The 26,906-nt window shown below is 43.1% G+C and overlaps 1 protein-coding gene across 1 annotated transcript in view; it reads right to left on the reverse strand.

Moving 5' to 3' along the window:
* The window catches only part of LOC124595625 (ubiquinol-cytochrome-c reductase complex assembly factor 1), a 127,844-nt gene that overhangs the window by 65,894 nt on the left and 35,044 nt on the right, over positions 1-26,906 (reverse strand). The window contains exon 2 of the mRNA XM_047134448.1: positions 18,628-18,840. Coding sequence (XP_046990404.1) covers positions 18,628-18,840 — 213 coding nt within the window. The remainder of the gene's footprint in view (positions 1-18,627; positions 18,841-26,906) is intronic.

The raw sequence follows: 26,906 nt of genomic DNA on the forward strand, positions 1-26,906 counted from the left end.
CACCTCATGGCCGCGGGTGCCTTCACTTGGCCGGTTCACCGCCAATGACCTCATCTGGGTACGGGGATACGGCAGGCGGCCAAAATGGAGCCTGGGCCGCATCTTAAGACACCGTGGCAGACGTCTGTATGAAATCCAGACGGACACAGGTGTTGCAGTGCGTCATTCGGACCAGCTTCGGCCTCGTGTGCCAGCAACGCCTGTTCCAAATGCCCCTACACCACCTTTGGCTCTACCTGACGCTCGGGATCTTGGCATCTCTCAATACTCACAACGCAGCCCTCTCACCGTCATCGCGATGCCAGCACAAGAACGGACACCACCAGGAGACGTGCCCATGCAGGAACCGAATGACCATCCTCTGTCAGAGCAAATCTACTCGCCTCCTCCTCCAACGGACGCCGACACATCGCCCATGTCTCCTGTCATATCAACTGGACTTGCCGCAATGGGCAGATTGGTGCATGGGGGCCCAGCCGACTCGACCCCTACGTCTCCTGTCATCTCGACCCGTTATCATCGGGGACACTTCCATCCGTACGGGAAGCCTCCTCCTCGAGACTTTACGGCGAGTCAAACAATGCCCATGGACGTTGGCCATCTCCAGGACACCTCCATCAAGACCGGTGCAACAATTTCAAAAAGGGGGAAAGTGTTGTGACTCGCCGATCATTCAAAGCGCCGCCGCGCAATTACGCGCGTCCTCTACGTGCGGCGCTGTCTGTCAGCCATGCAGCAGCTGCGCCACCTAAGCGGCCAGCCGAGCAGCGGCCACTAGACTGGTACTCAGTGCTCATTCGAATGCTAACGTGTACACATGTCTTGCTTGTCAACTTACTCTGTGACTTATATGTGTTGTGCCGTTCTGAAATATGTGTGTTAAACTTGACGTTATAACAGTAACTCATATCTGCACCCCATGTAGCATTAACATATCTTGTCAAAATAAACATTCCGCAGGTAAATCTGCACACTACGTCACCAGTGACTCACAAAGTGTGCTGTGGAGGATCCACGTTACTTTGTGAATCATCCCGTAGTTGCTTCTTGTGGAGTAATGGGGTAGATAGAGTGGGGAATCAACTGCTCAACCTGAGGTTCACAAATCTATAAATGATGGAAATGCATTACCACAAACCGGCAGCCTACTTTCCCCCATGCTTCTACATCAGATATTGCTTTGATGAACATTAAACTGTATCAGGTTCATTGGGGACATGTGTGAATATTTACACAAAATTTCATATTATTACACTCTTGGAACACCACTTACCCCTTAATGTGGCTCTACTGTAAATATACGCAGTACACATATTTAATATTAGTTTTTAACTTAATTTGAAGATAGATATTCAGAACGAAATTTTCACTCTGCAGTGGAGTTTGCGCCAATACGAAACTTCCTGGCAGATTAAAACTGTGTGCCGGACCGAGACTCGAACTTGGGACCTTTGCCTTTCGCAGGCATGTGCTCTACCATCTGAGCTACCCAAGCACGGCTCACACCCCATCCTCACAGCGTTACTTCTGCCAGTACCTCGTCTCCTACCTTCCAAACTTTACACGAGCTCTCCTGCGAAAGATAGATATTACTTTTATACCGCCAGAACGATATCTTTCATAACCTGTGATTTTCCCATCCCCTGCAAAACAGAGTCCACTAGTCCTATAGAAAAAGTGAATAGGACAATTTTTGTAGAAAATTTAATGTAGTTTAATTTTGTATTGGGAAACATTTCCACTATAAGCCACAGGTTTTGAGAAAAACTAAAAGAAAGTGACCTTCGAACACCCCCACATCTCATGCTCACACCCAATTGGTCAGGATATTTAGTATGTTGTTCACAACAATCCCTAACATCACTGTGCAAAAATTTGCGACTAAGCAATTTTCTTCCCCCAATTTTCCTTCGTTGAATGGAGTACAAGAGGCTTCACATTATTATTTATTTTTTCTTTTCTTTCTCAGACGTTATGTCTGGTTAAAAATGGAAAGTGACGCGGATCTTGATCAAGCGTGACTTCCTTTTAATTTTAGCTGTACGGTATATGTTACATTGCATTTAGGAACTTTCGGGTAATTGGACAAGTATCAATAATTACAGATTTCTGTAGTTGTATATATAAGTTTGGATGTAGCTGTATTGCGTTGATGTACTGGTGGATATTGTGTGGTATGACTCCTGTAGTTGATAGTATAATCTGTATACTGTCAACTTTATCCTGATGCCACGTGTCGACTTCCTCAGCCAGTTGGATGTATTTTTCAATTTTTTCTCCTGTTTTCTTCTGCATATTTGTTGTATTGGGTATGGATATTTCGATTAGTTGTGTTAATTTCTTCTTTTTATTGGTGAGTATGATGTCAGGTTTGTTATGTGGTGTTGTTTTATCTGTTATAATGGTTCTGTTCCAGTACAATTTGTAATACATCATTCTCCAGTACATTTTGTGGTGCATACTTGTATGTGGGAACGTGTTTTATTAGTTTATGTTGTATGGCAAGTTGTTGATGTATAATTTTTGCTACATTGTAATGTCTTCTGGGGTATTCTGCATTTGCTAGTATTGTACATCCGCTTGTGATGTGATCTACTGTTTTTATTTGTTGTTTGTAAAGTCTGCATTTATCTGTTGTGGTATTGGGATCTTTAATAATATGCTTGCTGTAATATCTGGTGTTTATTGTTTGATCCTGTATTGCAATCATGAATCCTTCCGTCTCACTGTATATATTGCCTTTTCTTAGCCATGTGTTGGATGCGTCTTGACCTGTGTGTGGCTGTGTTAGATGATACGGGTGCTTGCCATGTAGTGTTTTCTTTTTCCAATTTACTTTCTTCGTATCTGCTGATGTTACGTGACCTAAAGGGTTGTAGAGGTGGTTATGAAATTGTAGTGGTGTAGCCGATGTATTTATATGAGTGATTGCTTTGTGTATTTTGCTAGTTTCTACTTGCTCTATAAAGAATTTTCTTAAATTGTCTACCAGTCCATAATACAGATTTTTTATGTCGATCAATCCCCTTCCTCCTTTCTTTCTGCTTAATGTGAATCTTTCTGTTGCTGAATGTATGTGATGTATTCTATATTTGTGGCGTTGTGATTGTGTAAGTGTATTGAGTGCTTCTAGGTCTGTGTTACTCGATTTCACTACTCCAAATGAGTAGGTCAATATTGGTATAGCATAAGTATTTATAGCTTTTGTCTTGTTTCTTGGTTGGTTTGTGGGATTAAAGGGACCAGACTGCTACGGTCATCGGTCCCTTTTTCCAAATACTAAGAACACCACAAAGAATAAAAACGATTAACAGAATAGATCACAGACGATACAGGACAAGAGAAACTTAGACAAAGACAAGACAAAACGAACTAAAATCACACAGAGTGTGACAGCGGTTGGCCGACCATAGAAATAAAAAAGGAAAAGCCAACCACTTAGAAACACATTACAAAATCAGTTTAAAATCGTAGGTCAAAGGCCAGAATCAACACAAAACAATAAAATAAAACAGAAACACTCAGATTAAATGATAAAAAAACCCTGCCCGAATAAAATGTAAAACTAAGTCAGCCATAGCAGAGTCATCTGTTAAAAGTAAAAGGGCAGGGAGAGTGTGAACGACTGCCTGAGCACAGCTAAAAGTGGACAGTCCAATAAAATGTGGACCACTGTCAAAACGGAGCCGCAGCGACATAAAGGTGGGCCCTCACGTCGCAATAGGTGGCCGTACGTCATCCATGTGTGCCCAATGCACAGCAGGCAGAGGACAACAGACTCCTTATGAGAGACCCGCAAGGAGGAGCGCCACACACCGGTAGGCTCCTTGATGGCCCGAAGTTTGTTCCGTGAAGGCAGGGCGCGCCATTCGGTGTCCCAAAGGTCTATAACTTTGCTGCATAGGAATGCTCGCAAATCTGTCTCCGGGAGGCCAATGTCCAGAGATGGTGTACTGGTGGCCTCTTTCGCCAGGCGGTCAACATTCTCATTTCCGGGTATCCTAACATGGCCTGGGGTCCACACGAAGACCACAGAGCGGCCGCAACAGGCAAGAGTATGCAGGGAGTCCTGGATAGCCATCACCAGACGGGAACGAGGAAAACACTGGACGAGAGCTCGTAAACCGCTCAGGGAATCGCTACAGATAACGAAGGACTCACCTGAGCAGGAGCGGATATTCTCCAGGGCACGAAAGATGGCGACCAGCTCAGCAGTGTAAACGCTGCAGCGAGCCGGCAAGGAACGTTGTTCGGAATGGTCCACTAGAGTTAGCGCATAACCGACACGACCAGCAACCATCGAACCGTCAGTGTAAACAATGCCAGAGCCCTGATACGTTGCGAGGATGGAAAGAAAGCGGCGGCGGAAAGCCTCTGGAGGGACTGAGTCCTTCGGGCCCTGTGCCAATTCCAGCTGAGGGCAAGGGCGAGGCACACACCACGGGCGTGTATGCAGAGGTGCCCGGAAAGGAGGCGGAAGAGGTAAAGCCCCAAGCCCGGAGAGAAGCTCTCGGACGCGGACCGCGATCGTATATCCTGCCCTGGGCCTGCGTTCTGGAAGATGGACGTGCGACTGTGGGACTAGTAGCCGATACTTAGGATGCCCGGGCAAGTTGAAAACATGGGCAGCATAAGAAGCCAGCAAATGTTGGCGGCGTAATTGCAGTGGAGGGACACCCGCCTCCACAAGTATGCTGTCCACTGGGCTGGTACGGAAAGCACCAGCGGCAAGGCGTATCCCGCTATGGAGGATTGGATCCAGCACCCGCAACGCAGATGGGGATGCTGAGCCATAAGCCAGGCTCCCATAATCCAGACGGGACTGGATTAACGCCTGGTAGAGCCGTAACAGGGTAGATCGGTCGGCGCCCCAGCTGGTGTGGCTCAAGCATCTCAGAGCGTTTAGATGCCGCCAACACGCCTGTTTAAGCTGCCGAATATGAGGCAGCCAAGTCAACCGGGCATCAAAAACTACACCAAAAAACCTGCGGGTCTCCACCACAGCAAGGAGTGCGTCGGCAAGATAAAGCCGCAGCTCAGGATGGACTGTTTGGCGCCGGCAGAAATGCCTAACGCGGGTCTTGGCAGCCGAAAACTGAAAACCATGCGCTACAGCCCAAGACTGCGCCTTACGGATTGCACCCTGTAGCTGACGTTCAACAGCTGCAATGCCAGTAGAGCTGTAGTAAAGGCAGAAGTTGTCAGCATACAGTGAAGCGGAGACAGAATTTCCCACCGCTGCAGCGAGACCGTTTATGGCAGTTAAAAACAAGCAGACACTGAGGACAGATCCCTGTGGTACCCCACTCTCCTGGACTCGGGAGGAACTACGGGAGGCCGCGACTTGCACGCGGAAGGTACGATACGACAGAAAATTGTGGATAAAAATCGGCAGAGGGCCCCGAAGACCCCATCCATGAAGCGTAGAAAGGATGTGATGACGCCATGTCGAATCGTACGCCTTTCGCATGTCGAAAAAGACAACGACCAAGTGCTGATGGTGGGCAAAGGCAGTACGGATGGCCGACTCCAGGCTCACCAGATTGGCGGCGGCGGAGCGGCCTTTACGGAACCCACCCTGAGACGGAGCCAGAAGGCCCCGAGACTCCAGTACCCAATTCAAGCGCCGGCTCACCATCCGTCTGAGAAGCTTGCAAAGAACGTTGGTGAGGCTAATGGGGCGGTAGCTGTCCACCTCCAAAGGGCTCTTGCCTGGTTTCAAAATGGGGATGACAATGCTTTCCCGCCATTGTGATGGAAACTCACCCTAGACCCAGAGATGGTTGTAAAGGTCGAGGAGGCGTCGCTTGCAGTCCACTGAAAGGTGTTTCAGCATCTGACAGTGAATGCGATCTGGCCCAGGAGCAGTATCAGGGCATGCGGCAAGGGCACTGTGAAATTCCCACTCACTGAATGGAGCATTGTAGGATTCAGAATGGTGGGTGCAAAAAGAAAGGCGCCGACGTTCCATCCGCTCTTTAATGGAGCGGAAGGCAAGTGGGTAATTGGAAGAAGCGGAACTAAGAGCAAAATGCGCTGCCAAGCTGTTGGAAATTTCGTCGGAGTCTGTACAAACTGCTCCATTCATTGAGAGCACAGGGACGCTGACAGGGGTCCGATAGCCATAGAGGCGTCGGATCTTGGCCCAGACCTGCAATGGAGAGACATGGAGGCCAATGGTGGACACATACCGCTCCCAGCACTCCTGCTTGCTTTGGCAGATAAGGCGGCAGGCTCGCGCACGCAGCCGTTTGAAGGTAATGAGGTGTTGAATGCAGGGATGTCACTTGTGACGCTGGAGCGCCCGCCGGCGATCTTTAATCGCTTCAGCGATCTCCGCCGCTGAGGGGACCCAGAAGAACGGGGAATGGCAGATTCGGTGGCAGTAACGATGCCGGTGGTGACAGATTGAACCACCGCATCAATGTCATCACTAGAGAACGGCTCAATAGCGGTAGTGGATGAAAACAATTCCCAGTGAGCCTTATTCATAGCCCACCTGCAAGGGCGCAGAGAAGACTGACGCTGTGGCAGTGACAGAAAGATCGGAAAGTGGTCACTACCACACAGGTCGTCATGCACTCTCCATTGGACAGCCGGTAAGAGGCTAGGGCAGCAGATGGAAAGGTCGATGGCAGAGTACGTGCCATGCGCCACACCGAAGTATGTGAAGGAACCATCATTTAATAGCGAAGATCGAGTTGTGCCAATAAATGCTCAATGGTGGCGCCTCGACCTGTCGCCACTGACCCACCCCACAGTGGGTTATGGGCGCTGAAGTCGCCCAGTAACAAGAAAGGTGGTGGCAATTGGGCTATCAGAGCAGCCAGGACATGCTGTGGGACATCACCATCCGGTGGAAGGTAAAGACTGCAGACGGTAACAGCCTGTGGCGTCCACACCCGAACAGCGACAGCCTCTAAAGCTGTTTGTAGAGGTACAGACTCGCTGTGAAGAGAATTAAGGACATATAGGCAGACGCCACCAGTCACCCTTTCATAAGCCGCCCGGTTCTTATAATAACACCGATAGCCACGGAGGGCGGGGCTTCGCATTGCTGGAAACCAAGTTTCCTGAATAGCAATGCAGAAGAAAGGGTGAAGGCTGATAAGTTGGCGGAGCTCAGCTAGATGGTGGAGGAAACCGCTGCAGTTCCACTGGAGGATGGTATTGTCCATGCCTGGGAAAGGTGTGACGGGACTGGGAAGGCAGATTACGCCGCTGGGTCACCTGCTGCCTCCGATCGAGCACCCGTGCAAATGCTATCCATTGCGTCTGAGGGACCGGCGAGATCGAGGTCCTCAGTGGACGCAAGAATCTCCACCTCATCCTCAGACGCAGAGCTTGTAGGTAGCGGTGGAGTAGGAGCCACCGCAGATGCCTTGGCCTTACGGGGCTTCAACGTCGTTTTCTCTTGCTGTTCCTTCAGTTGCCGTTGTTGAGAGGTCTTACTGGTGTCAGTCTCCAGAACCAAAGATGATCGTGAAGCTCGACGACCAGCGACCTGTGGCTTCTTCAGCCACTGGTTGGTGTCTGCTGTGCAGCTGGTGGGAACCTGGGAAGGGAGGGACCCAAGGGATCCCTTTCGAGCGAGAGAAGCCGAAGAAGACTTACACTTCTCCGGCTTAGAAGTGGGGGCTGGTGTCCCCAGTGGTTTAGTGGGTGCTGCTCCCGATGTAGATGGTGTGGGAGCAACAGCAAGAGAAGGGGCCCCATTGTCAAGGGGGCAGGTGAGGTCCTCTGACGCTGAGAGCTGACTGTCTGTGGTGCGGCTACAGGAGCTGGAGCAGGAGTGACAGTGGAGGCATAAGATGACCTCATGCGCACAGGATGTAGCCGTTCAAATTTCCGCTTTGCCTCAGTGTAAGTCAGTCGGTCCAGGGTCTTATATTCCATGATTTTGCATTCCTTCTGTAAGATCCTGCAGTCTGGCGAGCAAGGTGAATGAGGCTCTCCACAGTTGACACAGATGGGAGGCAGAGCACATGGAGTATCGGGATGAGATGGGCGTCCGCAATCTCGACATGTGAGGCTGGAAGTACAGCGGGAAAACATATGGCCGAACTTCCAGCACTTAAAGCACCGCATCGGGGGAGGGATATAGGGCTTGACATCACAACGGTAGACCATCACCTTGACCTTCTCCGGTAATGTATCACCCTCGAAGGCCAAGATGAAGGCACCGGTAGCAACCTGATTGTCCCTCGGACCCCGACGAACGCGTCGGACGAAATGAACACCTCTACGCTCTAAGTTGGCGCACAGCTCGTCATCAGACTGCAAAAGTAGGTCCCTATGGAAAATAACACCCTGGACCATATTTAAACTCCTATGTGGTGTGATGGTAACGTTTAACATCCCCAAACTTGTCACAAGCAAGCAACCTGCGTGACTGGGCGGAGGATGCTGTTTTTATCAAAACTGACCCAGAGCGCATTTTAGACAAGCCCTCCACCTCCCCAAACTTGTCCTCCAAATGCTCTACAAAGAACTGAGGCTTCACGGATACAAAGGATTCCCCATCAGCTCTGGTACAAATGAGATACCTGGGCGAATACATGTCACTGTCATTCATTGCCTTTCATTCCTCCCATGGTGTGGCCAGCGATGGGAACGATTTGGGGTCATAAACGTTAGCTTTAAAATGAGCCCTTGAACGCTTAGAGACTGCTGGTGGCCGGCCACCAGCAAGAGATGATGTACCACGCTTCATTGCGGGACATCCGCCCTGATGCCACCTACCCCGACCAAGGGCCCTCCCCATGGGTGCCACCCAGCCACAGCAAGAGCCACCTGGTAGGATGGCCACTGCCGGGAGTCCTGATGCCCCAGGGAGATGGGCATCGACTCCTTGGCATACATGGGGAGTCAACGGCGCAGGCATCAGTAGAGCGATCCCTGTGTTGTCAGGGGGCTACAACCAACAGGGTACATGGCAGCCCCACCACAACGGCCTGGCTACAGTGCTGGATCTTAGGTGCAAAAACGTATAAGGTCGTCGTCGCAGCTAAAAGCACCACTGCACAGTGCAGCATGGTAATCGCACCCAGGGACGATGGAAAACGAGCGGAACACCATTGCAACGACGGGAAAGCCGGCTAAAGGTCTCAATGCAAGACAGATACAGTGCACCATGTAAGGCGCCCTTCCCCAATTGGCTCGCTCTTCGGAACAATTTAGAAAGATGGAGGTCAAACCCGAGAGCGGACCATCACATAAGGCCGAAAAGGTTGAGACTCCTTTTAGTCGCCTCTTGCGACAGGCAGGAATACCGCGGGCCTATTCTTATCCCCGAACCCGCAGGGGGGTCTTCTTTCTTGCTGTCAGTTCTGTTTTCAGCATTTTTGTCAGTCTTTGTCTATATTTTTCTTTTAGTTCAGCAAGGCAGAACCAGAAAGGACTTAATGAGTCTCCTTGGTATATTCCACGCTTAATCTGTATTGGCTGTGATGTGATAGTATTTGAATTTGTTTGGATATTAAGTGCGGTTTTCCAATTTTTCATTACTATGTTTAGGAACTGTATCAATTTAGGATCTACTTTGTATATTTCCAATATTTGTAGTAACCATGAGTGAGGTACACTATCGAAAGCTTTTTGGTAATCAATGTATGAGCAGTGTAGCGACCTTTGTTTAGTTTTAGCTTGGTATGTCACCTCTGCATCTATTATCAGTTGCTCTTTACATCCTCGTGCTCATTTGCAGCAGCCTCTTTGTTCTTCATTTATAATTTTGTTCCGAGTTGTATGTGTCATTAATTTCTGTGTAATGACTCAAGTTAATATTTTGTATATTGTTGGTAGGCATGTTATGGGGCGATATTTAGCTGGGTTTGCTGTGTCTGATTGATCTTTAGGTTTCAGATAACTTATTCCATGTGTAAGTGTATCAGGGAATGTGTATGGGTCTGCAATGTAACTGTTAAATAATTTATATCTAAAAACAAAGATGATGAGACTTACCAAACAAAAGCGTTGGCAGGTCGATAGACACACAAACAAACACAAACATACACACAAAATTCAAGCTTTCGCAACAAATGGTTGCTTCATCAGGAAAGAGGGAAGGAGAGGGAAAGAAGAAAGGATGTGGGTTTTAAGGGAGAGGGTAAGGAGTCATTCCAATCCCGGGAGCGGAAAGACATACCTTACGGGGAAAAAAGGACAGGTATACACTTGCGCGCGCACACACACACACACATATCCATCCGCACATACACAGACACAAGCAGACATTTGTAAAGGCCTTTACAAATGTCTGCTTGTGTCTGTGTATGTGCAGATGGATATGTGTGCGCGCGCGAGAGTGTATACCTGTCCTTTTTCCCCCCAAAGGTAAGTCTTTCCGCTCCCGGGATTGGAATGACTCCTTACCCTCTCCCTTAAATCCCACATCCTTTCTTCTTTCCCCTCTCCTTCCCTCTTTCCTGATGAAGCAACCGTTTGTTGCGAAAGCTTGAATTTTGTGTGTATGTTTGTGTGTCTATCGACCTGCCAGCGCTTTTGTTTGGTAAGTCTCATCATCTTTGTTTTTAGGTATATTTTTACCACGTGGAATGTTTCCCTCTATTATATTCATATTGTTAAATAATTTAGTTAGATGTGAATGTGCTGAGGTGAACTTCAGCCAGAAATTTGCTATTTTATCTTTTCCAGGGGCTTTCCAATTGTGAGTAGAATTAATTGCTTGGGTGACTTCATGTTGCAAAATTATCACTTCAGGCATTCGTGGTATCATCTTGTATGAGTCTGTTTCTGCTTGTACCCACCGTGCGTGTCTGTTATGTTGTACCAGGTTTCACCATATGTTGCTCCAGAAGTGTTCCATGTCTATTATGTTTGGTGGATTGTCTATTTTAATGTGAGTGTTATCTATTGTCTGGTAAAATTTCTTTTGGTTTGTGTTGAATGTTTGGTTTTGTTTCCTTCTATTTTCACTTTTTTTGTATCTTCTAAGTCGTTTGGCCAAGGCTTGTAATTTCTGCTTATTTTCATCTGACTGCTCTATCGCTTCTTGTTGTGGGATTTTACCTAACCTTTTTCGTTTTTTGTCTGATATTTCATTTCTTATAAATTGTGTTAGTTGTCCAATGTCTTTTCTCAGTTTTTCTATTCTGATCTGTAGCCTGTGTTGCCATGCTGGTTTTGTGGGTTTCTTCTGTGTGTTGGTTGGTTCTGATCTCTGACTAGTGTGTATATTTAGTGTAGTGAGTGCTCCTATATAAATCGGTAGTTGTAACTCTCCCATAGTTGTATTTTCATTTATTTTGTTGTGTATGATTGTGTTGATAGCAGTAGTTGTTGTTTTGACTTGTGGGTTATTTGGTGGTCTATGTAAGAATTGTCTAATGTCTGTATTTGTGTCTTTGTATTCTACACATGTCAGCTGAAATTTTTCTTCTATATCTACCATGTGTGTCACTTCGTGTTCTATTTGTGCTTGTTCTGGTGGCTGTCTTAAGATTTCTTTTTCCTCTGATTGTTTAATTGATGCGTGTTGTTCTTTGTTTGTTTGCTCTGGGCTGTTTGAGTCCATTACTGTATTTTTTTCTTCTTCTGATTGCACATTATTTTGTTCCAGTATTTGTTGTACTTGTTGTTTGATGTTTTCTAATTCTGACTGGGGTATCCTGTTATTTTTGATTATTACATGGATCTGATCAGCTAGTCGTTGTTCTGTTAAAAATTTTAATTCTGGGTATCTGGTAATAAATGTTGTGTATACTTGTGATCTGTATCCAGTTGTGTTGGTTCCTAAGTTTGTCGCTTGGTAATAACAGAACATGAGGTGTCGGTTAACTTCATCTGACCATCTCATCCTCTGTCTTCGTTTTCCTTCTAGAGTGGTTGCAGGTAGCATATCCTGCAAAACACCTCTATTTGGATTTAAATCCTTTTCCGTGTGGCAAGCAGTGTCGTTACCATTGCGGACGGGCATAGGGTTCAAGCGTCGTCCCCGACCATGACAGCGCTTGTCCGAGGCTTCATTAGTTCTGTCCTGAACCAACTAATCACACTACAAGGGGGGTTAGCCCCATTAGTAGTTTGTTCTTTTCGTCGCCTTTTACGACTAGCAGAACATACCGGAGGCCTATTCTTTTCCCGGGCCTCCACGGGTATTATTATTATTATTATTATTATTATTATTATTGTCTTCACTTTCTCAGATGTTAAGTCCGGTTAAAAATGGAGTGACGCGGACCTTGATCAAGCGTCACTTCCTTTTAACTGTACGGTATGTGTTATATTGCATTTAGGAACTTTCGGGTAATTGAACATGTATCAATAATTACGGATTTCTGTAGCTGTATGTATATGTTTGGATGTAGCTGTATTGCATTGATGTACTGGTGGATATTGTGTGGTATGACTCCTGTAGTTGACAGTATAATTGGTATGATGTCAACTTTATCCTGATGCCACATGTCTTTGACTTCCTCAGCCAGTTGGATGTATTTTTCAATTTTTTCTCCTGTTTTCTTTTGTATATTTGTTGTATTGGGTATGGATATTTCGATTAGTTGTGTTAATTTCTTCTTTTTATTGGTGAGTATGATGTCAGATTTGTTATGTGGCGATGTTTTATCTGTTATAATGGTTCTGTTCCAGTATAATTTGTATTCATCATTCTTCAGTACATTTTGTGGTGTATACTTGTATGTAGGAACGTGTTGTTTTAAAAGTTTATGTTGTAAGGCAAGCTGTTGATGTATTATTTTTGCGACATTGTCATGTCTTCTGGGGTATTCTGTATTTGCTAGTATTGTACATTCGCTTGTGATGTGATCTACTGTTTCTATTTGTTGTTTACAAAGTCTGCATTTATCCGTTGTGGTATTGGGATCTTTAATAATATGCTTGCTGTAATACCTAGTGTTTATTGTTTGATCCTGTATTATTATTATTATTATTATTATTATTATTATTTCTAGAATAAAACCAAAACAAAATCATTGTATTCACCACTATCCTAGTGCCAAGTCAATTCACTGTAAGTTGCTACAAACAGAAATCAGTTAGCCCTACTTAAGACACTACTTATAATTAAAATTTTAACAATGAAATGAAATCATCACAATAACTCAACTGAATACTGATTCATCTAATACTATGCAACATACAGCCAATCTCCTGATAACAACATAAATGCAATAACAATAAAAAGTCATGCAGGATTCCACCAACCAGCCATGAAAAGCATTTAACAATGGGTCATTTCATGTCAGCTTAACTGGCCTGTCTGACCGTGGTGAATTTCTATGAAATTGTGTGTAAACATTCACACATGTCCCCAATGAACACTCATACAGTTTAATGTTCATCAAAGCAATACACCTACTTGCCAAGATAATAGTCACTTGCTGGACTCCAAGCATGAGTGCACAGAGCGAACGTGAATTTCTAGTAATTTTTGAGCTGTTATACCTCAGGAAACATTTCTTGAAAGAAACGAAATTTGGCCATCTTGTACAGCTTTATGCGTTCTCTTAAGAATAATACAGAAAAGAATTCTACAAGCCAGTTTCAGCCAGAAAAGTTTACACAAAATCGCCCAATAACTTCCAAAGTTTCCGTTCTTATATTTCAAGGAACATGAAACTTGGCAAGTAGTAACCTAGCACCAGAAGGTTCCCAAACATGAAGTTCCATTTATGTACCTCTTTTATAAAGACCAAAAATTTTGTATTTTGCAAAAAAAAAAAAAAAAAAAAAAAAAAACCTGTTCTAAAAAACTGTTCTACAGAACTTTCCAAACTGGGCTCGCTAGAAGGACCTTGGTTTTAATTGGGAAAGAAGTATATTTGATTATCCAACACAGACTAACAATGTTAGATAATCTGAATCAAAGTTGGGCACAAAAATCATGGCACAGAAAAATGAAAACTTCAAATTCTTATTTCACACAGTAAAAATATGTTGAACATGAATCTCGATATGCAATAGCTCAGTAGCACAAGGGCATGGAATACAGAATACCAACTATTCTCCAATAATTTAGATATTTCCCAGAAAGATGGATGTTTTTTGTGAAAAGATGAAAATAGAGCACATTCAACACTTCTTTCACAAATACTATTTTCTGTTAAACTTCAAAACCAGTCTCATTCGAAACAATGTGTTTCAAGCCCCTCCAGAACAGTGGGTTTAATTTCCTAGATGGGCTAACAATATTACACGATTTGGAGCAAATACTTGTAAAAATCACACTGCGAATAAAGTTTTAACTTTGGTTTCTTATATCTTATTGATTACAGGCATGATACGGATGAAACTTTGGACAACAACTTAGCAACGTAAGGTTACCCAACATAAGATATCATTCATATTCTTCATTCCAAATTTCTGCAAAATCTGTTCATGCTTGATTTTTATAAAAATTACAAAAGATATCATGTTCAATTTTCTTTCATAAAATCTGTTTTCCATAATTGATTTCAAACTAACCACAACTGGAAAGAGCATGTTTTCAAGCATCCACAAAATCACAATCATTTTTCCAATGTGCACTAACAATACCTGAAAATGACAGACAAATTGGAGGATATGTACCAAGGCAACAGGCTACATTGCAGTAACCTAGTTTGAGAACATCAACCAGCAACCCCATCGACATTACGGGGTCACACAATAACAGCCATGGGTAGATTTCTTCATCAAGGTTCACAAACCTATAATTTGGTATCTTAATTTCAGTTTCAAAGACCTGTGGTAATACCTGTCTGCTTAAAATGTGATTTGCTGTAACTATCTCATATTCTAAAATCTGTAGGAGTACCTCATATACAAGTAGATGACAACATTGCAGTTTACATCTTTCGAAATTTTGGAGCCATTTTCTGCACTTTGTTTCCTGTAAATTGATACTTTCGGCCAGATGATTATATTGAAGGATACGAGAGGGCGGATATGAGGTAGTGTTCTGGTACCCAACAAGCATTCTGTCTTTCGAGCCAATAAAATGAATCAGCTGAGCCTTCAGGATGCATAAATCTTATCAGTGCATCATTTTGTTCTGTTGGTGTATCAATAATGTTGCTGATCTACCATTAATTATCATATATACAGGATATGTAACAGTCATGTAACAACGACATCAGTTTCCAAACTGATGATTCTCTCTCTCATACGGTTCTGGAATGTATATATGTTTCATGCAATGTACATTTTGGTCTTGAAAGTTGGATAGATTTTTTGGCATCAAGATTTGACTTGTTGATGGCCTTTGTACACTTGTGCAAGTAGCCAATCGCTTGGTTGTGCCACCAATCCCATTTAATGGAGATTTTTTTGTGGTTGTGCCAAAAAGTCCCAGCAACATCAATGTTGAAATCGGTTTTGTGGCTAAAGTTCTTATTTTTGTATGTTCTACAGCTAATCCACCTCTCAAATAATATAATTTGGTGATGTTTGTTTGAGTCAATAAAAAGTCCATCAATTTTCGAAGATACCCTCATACAGATACTGTATGATATAGCAAGTGATATGAAATATGCAACAACTGACATTTTGCAGAAATATACAACAACTAACATTTTGCAACAATTCCTCACTGACATAATAAGCTATAAAATTACGTACCTTCGCTTGCAACTTTCCCTACGAAATCCCTGAGCAGAATCTTGAACAAATGAACAATTTTCAGCAAAGTCTTTGGAATGTAAATTAGGAAACCAAACTACAGGTTCAGGAATCTGGATAAAGAAACCTGCTCATGGCTGGTATTGTGTAACTCTTATGGCACTGGGAGTGCTGGCTCATGTTCTTGAACTGGTAGTGACAATGTCACCATGACCTAACGCAATGAAGCGAGGTATTATTTGCCAGTTTAAAAATAAAAACCATATACAATGAAATAAGGACAACAGTTTGCTGCAATGTAGCCTGTTGACATAGCACCTTCTCCCAAATTTGTCTGTCATTTTCAGATATTGTCAGTGCACATCAAATGTGATTTTCTGGATACCCGAAAACATGCTCCTTCCAACTGTGATTAGTTTGAAATCAATTAAGGAAAACAGATTGTATAAAAGCAAACTGAATGTGATTTATTTTTGTAATTTTTACGAAAATCAAGACTGAACTGACTTCGTAAAAATTTAGAAAGTAGTATCAGAATACTTCAAATTAGAAAACTAATGTTGCTAAGTTGTGTCCCAAGTTTCGTGATTATCATGCCTTTAATCAATGAGATATGAGAAGCCAAAGTGAAGACTTCATTCACAGCACTATTTTTCTGGCTACTCTGCCTCAATTTTTGTAGCATTGTTAGCCCATGTTGGAAATCAAACCTACTATTCTGGAGGGGCTCAAAACAAATTGGTTCAAATGAGACTGGTTTGGAAGTTTTAACAAAAAATAATATTTGTAAAAGAATTGTCGAATATACTTTATTTTAGTCTTTTTTTTCCATGACAATTTTCACTCCCCACTTTTATTCACATTATGTAGCATTGTTGGCAGGCAGTGGATACAGAATGAGATTTTCACTCTGCAGCGGAGTGTGCGCTGATATGAAACTTCCTGGCAGATTAAAACTGTGTGCCCGACCGAGACTCCAACTCGAAAGTTTGGAAGGTAGGAGACGAGATACTGGCAGAAGTAAAGCTGTGAGTACCGGGCGTGAGTCGTGCTTCGGTAGCTCAGATGGTAGAGCACTTGCCCGCGAAAGGCAAAGGTCCCGAGTTCGAGTCTCGGTCGGGCACACAGTTTTAACCTGCCAGGAAATTTCAGGCAGTGGATAATCAAATACACTTTTTCTGCAATTAAAACTATGGCATTTCTAATGAGCCCAGTTTGGATAGATTTGTAGGACAATGTTTTCTGAAACACCATGTCAAAAATATCACATTTTGACCTTTTAACAAAATCTTCAACTTTGAACTTAATTTGTTCAGTATTGGAAAGTGGTACATAAATGAAACTTTATATTTGAGACCCTTGTGTTGTTAGGTTACCATATGTCACGTTTCACAATATTCTTACCTCTAGTCCCTACGATATAAGAAGGCAAACTTTGAAATTTTTTCAGACTGTGATTTTTCTAGGCAATTTTGCCTCAACTTTTTTGACTAAATATGGCTTATAGAATTCTTTTCATTATTATTCTTAGGAAGCCACAAAGTTGCACAAGACGGGCAAATTTATTCCTGGAGAAATAACAGTTCAGATTAATCAGAAATTCACGCTCACTCTGAGCAAAGTTGCATGTGGAGGAAAACAAGTTACTGTATCTCTGTCAGTATTGCTACAACATACATTAAGCTTCACCAACATTCAGTGGGGACGTGGGAATGTTCTCATAAAATTTCACCGAAATATACGATGGCCGAGAAAGAAAATGTTCCAAAACTAAGCTATCTGACATTGAATGACCCGAATGATAATACTAAATCATAAAACATTTAGTGCACATCAACTATATTCTAATATCGGCTGAGCAAAACATTAGATAATGCACTTTCTTTATAATGGTGATCTGAAATTTGTCTCTCTGGGTGAAAAATGACTTTTTTTTTTTACATTTTAGGGCAAATTTAAGAAGTATTTCAGAAGCTGTGAAATGACTATTGCCTCTGCAGTATACATCTTGCTTAAGGACAATAAGAACGGAGCTTGTAAAGAGGCTAATTTGTTTTTGGTGGAGTAAAGGAAGTACAGTACTAAAGAATCACATGAAGTAATCTCTAAATACTTTCTACAGACATTCACACACAAAACTGCTCAGTCCTTGGTCCAGAATACTGATGGATAACAAAGAATATGAAATACAGGGAAAATGTATCAAATGTAAATGACAAGGCATTTGACTTCGTAACTGCATACTTCATTTTAAGGTATGTGCAAAAAGATGGTTATAGTAGCAGAAAGAAATTTTAAGAAGTGCACACAAAGACCCTAACAAAACGCTGTATGGGTAGCAGACTTTGTGAAAGCACACGTAAGTTAGAAATTACTTTGTTTTTCTAATGCTAAGTAGCGTTTCAAGCTATAGTTTCTTCCTGAGAACTCCATCAGCTCCCCAGTTTTCAGCTTCCTCAGCGTTTATGTCTATCACTTTATCATCCAATCAATGGCCATATGCGCTTGTGAGACCTGAGAAATGTCAGTAAAACCAGCACATTAAGCTCAATGTTCGCATCAACTATCCTTGAGGCAAATTCTGAAGATCAGTTAGCTTGTCCACATTTCAAATGGTGACAGGCTGAGAAGAGGTGGTCTGCACAACCTGTAAAAAATCATAGCCGACAGATGACTGAAGCTTGTGGGGCTGTTCTATGCATGAAAGATGGAAGAATTCCCAAATCAGCACTACTGCAGAAACTAGCAGACCTCTTAACCCAAAAAAGAATTTTTATGAAGGGCATAAACTGGGAAGTTTATAATGCCTACAAATGACAGGAATCTGGTGCTAAAACTTTTCAAAAGGAAAAAAAGTTGTTTAATATTAAATTCTGATATTAGGTTTAAATGACAATTACAAGAATAAATGAGTTAGTTAATAAGTTGTCATATATGCTGAAGACAGCTGAGACGTGGACTGCAAAATTCCCAGTATCACCTGGAAGTGGCATATTTTTTTATCCATGCACTTAGAAATTACAGAGTTAGATAACTTCAGTACCTTACCGACTTCGAATGATCCAAGACACCCAAACGTCTAGTTAGTTTCCTTATCACTCCATCATCTGATTGGTTGGCACCAACAGCTAAAACTTTTGTTTCTTTTTGAACAGGAACAGAGGTATGAATGAAACAGTGGCATCTTGTTGCTGAAGAGCTTACAATTGTGGGTTTTAGATATTCTGCTACAACTGTTCTTCTGTAACACTGTGTTGGTACCTGTAAACAAATATGTGCATGAGACATTGAAATTTTGAACTCAAACTATTAAATATTCATTCATAATCAAAGACAAAAATCAGTATTAGAATAATTTCTGACAGGAAAGCAGCCAACTAACCCAAATTTAAAAATAATTGTTGCATACGTAACTACGAGGGTTGGAACTTTAATAGTGGCAACTATTTATTTACAGCTCGTACAAAACATATGTGTTTCAAAGTTTTACTGACCTTCAAAGTAGTCACCAGCATTGTGTATAACCTGCTGTCAGAGATGTGGAAGCCATAGGATACTCTTAGCAGTGCCAGTTGTGTTGACAGTTCGAGTGGTGCTGTCTATTGCCCAACGAATTTGTAGCAGATCTGAAGCAAATGCTGTGAAGTGTTCCCTTCAGTTTAGAAATAGAGTTGAACATACGAGGGCGTAAATCAGGGGAATGTAGTAGGTGGTATAGCACTTAGCAGCCCCATCAGTCAAATCAGCAACAGCTTGCACTGTACGTGCTTGAGCATTGTCCTGCAAAATGATGGTCAGGTCCTGCAGAAAGTGTCATCACTTCTGCCTCTATGCTATTCATTTTTGGAACACAACCTACAACCAGCTTAGAGACAGAAGTGAAAACACTTTCTGCAGAACCTGACCATCATTTTGCAGGACAATGCTCGAACACGTACATCGCAAGCTGTTATCGATTTGTTTGACTGACGGGACTGCTAATTGCTATACCACCTACTTCACTCCCCTGACTTTAGCCCTCGCGAGTTCAACTCTCTCTCTCTCTCTCTCTCTCTCTCTCTCTCTCTCTCTCTCTCTCTCTCTCTCTCTCTAAACTGAAGGAAACACTTCAAGGCATTTGCTTCGGAACTACTACAAATTCGCTGGGCAACAGACCGCGCCGTTCGAACTGTCAACACAACTGGCACTACTAAGAGTATCCTAAGGCTTCCACATCGCTGGCAACGGGTTATACACAATGCTGGTGACTACTTTGAAGGTCAGTAAAACTTTGAAACATGTATCTATTTTGTACGAGCTGTAAATAAATAGTTGCCACTATTAAAGTTCCAACCCTTGCATATTTTTAAAACTGTGCGTACTAGTCAAACTCCAGTTTCAGCACCTGGTACTAATGCACTTATCTTGTTTTCAAAGTACTATTTAAATACTTTAATAATACACCTGGTCCTACCACTCACTTTCACCTTATGTCTCATACCATACTGCATGAGATTTTGCCCATCATTTACTTCTGAGTACCAGTGTAACTTGGGTCACTAAAAATAAGTAACCCTGTTTTAGGTAAAAAATATTTCACTACTCATTATTTCTATTCACTCCACAGTTTTCAACCAGTCTGTATTCCAAACCACAAGGAGAATTTTAATGTGACTTTTATGGACTTCACTGAGTGAAGCGGTGCAGTTGTTAGCACACTGAACTCCCATTAAGGAGGACAACAGTTCAAATCATTGCCCGGCCATTCAGATTTGGGTTTTCTGTGATTTCACCAAGTCACTCCAGGCAAACTGTTCTTCAAAAACGGCATGGCTGATTTCCTTCCCCTTTCTTCCACAGTACGAGCTTGTGCTGTGTGTCTAATGACCGCACTGTTGATGGGATGTTAAACTGTTAATCTTTCTTTCTTTTTGTGATGGACTTCAAGCTGGTGGTGGTAGTGGTACATATGTGGCACTCAACAGCAAGGTCATAAATACTACACTAATTGGAGATGTGTATCATTATTATTACCAAAAGGTAAAATGTAAAATATAATTCTCAGCCACTCCGTCTCACCCGCACTTTCACACAAAAGACTAAGGAGACATGTGCTGCCAGTCATTTATGGTTAAAACACAGACTAACCCACAACAGCTGAATAATATAGTAAGGAACTGTGCCTGGTCGATCAACGGGGAAATAAAAAAAAAAAAAATCAATCACCCTGGAACAATGGTATGGTGAACACGGATGGAATGCTAGCGACCGTGGGGTTGAGAGTACATTGCATACATGTTGCTTCATGAGAATTTGCTGGCACATGATAAGCAGTGGTATCACTAGCCAGTCAAACTACCACAACACAGAGGCTGGGAATCAGATTGTTTCTGTGTGATCTTGTTACCAACTCATTCCCCTCATGGTGAACAGTATTGATGTGCAATAAGGTGGCCTATCCGAGCTGTAAACTATGTATTTGGAGTCAAGGCGGAATTGCACAAACTCCTTGTAAAACTGCAGCAGACATGTTCGGTCTGTTTCACATGACCTGTGGTCGAGTCATTTTCAAATGTCTTCAGGTTTTCAACTTTTACATTCGACAGATGTGGTAACCATGTGAGCCACTCATCAAATGTGAGACCCAGAAACTCCACCAACTCCTGCAATACGAGGTGCATTCAAGTTCTAAGGCCTCCGATTTTTTTTCTCTGGACTGGAAAGAGATAGAAACATGTGCATTGTTTTAAAATGAGGCCGCGTTCATTGTCAATACGTCCCAGAGATGGCAGCACCGTACGGCAGATTGAATTTTAACGCCAGCGGCAAGAATCAGAACTGTTTTAAATACTTAAAATGGCGACGTTTTCCTTACTTGAACAGCGTGCAATCATTCGTTTTCTCAATTTGCGTGGTGTGAAACCAATTGAAATTCATCGACAGTTGGAGACATGTGGTGATGGAGTTATGGATGTGTCGAAAGTGCGTTCGTGGGTGCGACAGTTTAATGAAGGCAGAACATCGTGTGACAACAAACCGAAACAACCTCGGGCTCACACAAGCCGGTCTGACGACATGATCGAGAAAGTCGAGAGAATTGTTTTGGGGGGTCGCCGGATGACTGTTGAACAGATCGCCTCCAGAGTTGGCATTTCTGTGGGTTCTGTGCACACAATCCTCCATGACGACCTGAAAATGCGAAAAGTGTCATCCAGGTGTGTGCCACGATTGCTGACGGACGACCACATGGCTGCCCGTGTGGCATGTTGCTAAGCAATGTTGACGCGCGACGACAGCATGAATGGGACATTCTTTTCGTCGGTTGTGACAATGGATGAGACATGGATGCCGTTTTTCAATCCAGAAACAAAGCGCCAGTCAGCTCAATGGAAGCACACAGATTCACCGCCACCAAAAAAATTTCAGGTGACCACCAGTGCTGAAAAAATGATGGTGTCCATGTTCTGGGACAGCAATGGCGTAATCCTTACCCATTGCGTTCCAAAGGGCACTATGGTAACAGGTGCATCCTACGAAAATGTTTTGAAGAATAAATTCCTTCCTGCACTGCAACAAAAACGTCCGGGAAGGGCTGCGCGTGTGCTGTTTCACCAAGACAACGCACCCGCACATCGAGCTAACGTTACGCAACAGTTTCTTTGTGATAACAACTTTGAAGTGATTCCTCATGCTCCCTACTCACCTGACCTGGCGCCTAGTGACTTTTGGCTTTTTCCAACAATGAAAGACGCTCTCCGTGGCTTCACATTCACCAGCTGTGCTGCTATTGCCTCAGCGATTTTCCAGTGGTCAAAACAGACTCCTAAAGAAGCCTTCGCCACTGCCATGGAATCATGGCGTCAGCGTTGTGAAAAATGTGTACGTCTGCAGGGCGATTACGTCGAGAAGTAACGCCAGTTTCATCGATTTCGGGTGAGTAGTTAATTAGAAAAAAAATCGGAGGCCTTAGAACTTTAATGCACCTCGTACTGTGAATTGTAACTGACAAGTGGTTGTTGCAAGGCTGGAGAAGGAACATAATATGGCAAAGTTCCCTGCAAACAAACAACACCAAATGGAAGACTTTACATGGCAATAGCACATAGTCACACTTAAAACAGATCCCTGAGGGGCACCATTCTCTTACTTGAATTGCCCAGAAAGAGCATCACTACCCTGATATAAAAAAATAAGTCTGGAAAGGAAGGACAGTATGAATATTGGTAGTCATCCTCTTAAGTCCCACTTGTGGAGATTTCCTAGGATGTGATGCTTCCAGCTAGCATCGTAGATCCTCTCACAATCAAAGAGAATACCTATGAGGTGCTGCCTATGTACAAAAGATAGTTGCATTCCCACCCGTAGCATGGTAAGGTTGTCCAAGGTTAAATTATTCCTTCGAAACCCACAACACTAGTAGAGGCTCTGCAGTTCCCGTGATTCTAGGACCAAAGCCAGATGCTGACTGACCACACGTTCTAGCATCTTTCCTAGACAGCTAGCGAGGGCCACGCTATAGTAACTACTGGGCAATGTGTGGGAGGAGATAACGAACTTGCCTTCTTCCACGAGTCGGGAAAGTCTCCAGTCAATCACATTTTATTAAAAAGAGATTGGATGATAGCCTTTGCATCCACTTTGAGGTACTATAACATGCTGTTCTGGCTATGGTCCTTACCTGACACAGTCTCCCTGACCTGAGAGAATGCACACTCAAGCTCCCACACAGAAAAGGGTCCACTATAGTCCTTGGTGTTGTAGGAACGGAAATTCCAACCACCCTTATACATTAATGGCTGATGGCAGCAGAAAGCTGGATCCTGATTTTCAGTGGCAGTGATCAAACTGAAGCACTCTGCCATTGCCTGGACAATGCCTCCAGGTACAGAATGGACACACCCTTGCCCAAGCACAGCAGTTATAGGTAATCTGACAAATTTTGCAGATAGCTTCAAACATTTTTGGAGCTAGTGGAACCATTTATCAAGTCCAGAAACACTTGCCATGACCTCTTCTTGCTCTCTTTGTTCTTCATGCTTCTGTCCTCTCTATAAAAGGCTGCAAGGTTTGTAGTGGGTGGTTGGCATTTAAACAGTTGCAAAACCCTGTATCTACCCTTGATTGTGGAGAGAGACTCATCATTCCACTATGTGACATGTCACCACTGAAGTCAGACTGAGGATTTGGGGACAGATGCATCTGTAGCAGCACCACCATTTAAGATAGGAAAGCTAGATTTGGTGCAATATTTCTGAGTGCACGAGTTACAGCCAGGCACAAGCCTGATGACAGTAAGTTAAGCTGACCAGCAGCTGCGAAGTAGAACGGAGACCACAGGGCCGTCGAACCGCTGAAAAGAGTAAAAGTAGCAGTTTGCATGGGGCAAGTTACAGGCAGAAGGGTTCCACTGGCACAACCTAGGTGTTATGAATACATGACCCGGAGCAGCTTGTTAGCAAGGCAGAGGCGCACAGCTGCGTATAAATAGATGCTGGTTTTCTAACGAGGGGCATTCGAGTGTGGCAGCTCTCCTGGACAGAGGGGCACGTCACACCACCGACTATACGCAGCAACAGATGGGGCGCCAGCATTCCAGGCCATGGCAGGTCACTGGTTCTACCCTCTGAGGCCAACGTGGGGTCCGGAGCCAGCCAGCGGCGGGCCACTCGACAACTTGCTACCGCGGGCAGTCTTGTTGTCTCCCAACACATGCCGGAGGTATCCCGGGGCGAGGGCCACAGATTTGGCTGTCTGATCACAGGCGCTTGTTGTCGCCGCGATCCTAACCACGACGGTGAAGAAGCAACGGGGGTGAAGGCTGCTGAGTTGGCTGCTGGCGCATCCAGACATCGTCAAAACTCCGCAGCTGTACACGACCAGTATGCCGCAATACGTTGCACGGAAAGCTGAGGTAACCTTCTGCGCCAAGCTGTTTTACAGACAGCGAAGTGCCATCCTCAGCATCGCGGGACCCTGTGATACTGTAGCTGGGAATAATAAAACACTTGAAGATCACAGCCGAGTTTTAATACGGTGCATCCTGATAGCTTCCATCCACGTCCTACATTCCTCCACCGCAGGCTAACATCTACATTTCGCAGTGACGGCTACACATCAGAGGCATAGTGGTTCGTGCTGGTAATATGGTCCACCCTTTTCCGGACACTATATCAGCATTCAAAAGCAGCCAGTTGGCTGTTCAGCATCCAGTCAGCTCTGCCACGAATCCACTGTGGCAGCTTCTTTTCAGGGACAGCTCTATCCGACAGGTGGAGCCAGACAGGGAGGTGGTCACCCGAATGGAAGGCACTGACCACTTCCCACTAAGCAGCATCTATGGGGCAGGATAAACAGAAAGCAACGTCTGTGGTGGAGAATGACACCCCCCCCCCCCCCCCTGCAGTGCCAATTTGCAGGAAACTATTACATAAAAAGAATGTATGCTGTGATACTACATTACAGAAGACCTGAACCGAGTTCATCCTTTTCATCATTCTCTCACTAAATTAGGATTCACGCGAGACATGTACCCTCGACAACCAACAGGGAGTTGCTCCTTTAACACAACTCATTTTGATTTAATGACAATGGAGATTCATACAAGCACACAGTCAACAAGGCATTAAAAGTGTTGAAAGTGATGTTACATGATCAAACAACAGTGAAACACAGCTCATAAAGACTGATCTGCAAAGGTGTAATGATATTATCACATACATATTTTTTTTTCAAACTGTTTATCCTCTATATGAATTATCTGATCAGATTTAATCTGAAGATAGTAATTTTGCAAGCCAAGTTAGGGGCTGACTGACTACGATAAACTTTAATCACTCAAAGCCACTGAATAGACAAATATAATTAACTTAAAATACATAAACAGACTCAGCTGTGTAGTTTGGCCCCTATTTGCATTCCTGTTGTTCTATGATGAGGAACAAAATTGGTGCTTCCCTGGTCCAGTGCACAATCTGCTACTGTCAGTTTATTTGTATGTCCTTAGTCTTGTGTTATTTAAGCCAGGTATTCATATTAATTTTTGTGGTTCCCAGGTGCACTATGCATTGACCATGGCCTAATGCCCATGAAACAAAATTCAGCAAGATCCAGCCTTGAAAGCTTGCACTGCATGATCTAACCGCTGATGCTCCCCCCTTCATCCTTATCTACCATCCTCCTCATTACACTACAGGTGGGTCCCCTCTCATCTTGTTAACACTTTTACTTTTATGTGCATCTATCAGCAGTACCAAACATTTCTTGCCCTAAGGGTAAGTACCGGCCAGTAATTCTGTTTCATATTTATTAGTTTTCTGAATAGAATTATCCTGTGGTACAGCATTCTTTTTCCCCAAGCTATGCACTCGTTATCTGTGCTATCATATTACTGCCATCTGTACAAAAGCATTTAGTTCCAAATACAGCCTGCCAGATATCTGACCATCATTAACTGCATAAGCAACTGCTTCTAATTACATTGCTGCAACTGGTACTAAATGTTCGGAAGATTAGAAAAATTATAAGTTGAGAGATTTGAGTGTACAATTTCCACCTCCTTATTCACTAAATTTGTAAATAAATGCTTAGAAATTAATCATCACACATTGCGACAAATGTTTCTGACAAACAGCATTATAAATATAATTACCAATCATTTCAGTTGCAGTAATTCAACCAGCACTCTTAGGTTCCTGCATAACCACATAATTGTATATCATAACATATTCATAGTAAATGCAAATTGTACCTTTCCCATTCCCATTAATTAAACAAAACATTACACTCACGTAGTGAGTGGTTCTCTATGTATGTCTTGATGTTCAATGCCAAACAGTATCTTTCTGTTTTCAATACATTCATCTTTTGTTGTGTCTCTTAACATTTTGAGAGTCAGCTATTTGATACATATTGAAATGGGTCTGCAACTTCGATGTACACACCGATTCTTGGAAATTACCAAATAACTGCACACTTGTTATCTTAAAAAAAAAAAAAATTCTCTCCTGCAATTGTTAAATTAAACAGCTCACAGATTAATTCAACTACATGAAATTTTATTCTCAATCCAACACTATTATAGAAACAAACGAACAAAATAAAATACTTACACATGGAGATACTTTTCTTAACACTGATTCTTTTCTTAGCATTCAGCGATTCCAATCCTCCTCAATACTAAATAAATACAAATACCTTTATAACTGCAATACCCCTTACTCATTGAAGAGAGAAAGGTAAAAAAAAGCATGTATCTCAACATGAAAGACCCCTTTTATGACATATAACTTACAGCCTTCGTTTTGGTAGGAACTTCATCAGTATATCCAAATCTTCATGCATATTCTGCA

This window comes from Schistocerca americana, chromosome 2, assembly GCF_021461395.2.
Source record: "Schistocerca americana isolate TAMUIC-IGC-003095 chromosome 2, iqSchAmer2.1, whole genome shotgun sequence".
Lineage (NCBI taxonomy): Eukaryota > Metazoa > Arthropoda > Insecta > Orthoptera > Acrididae > Schistocerca > Schistocerca americana.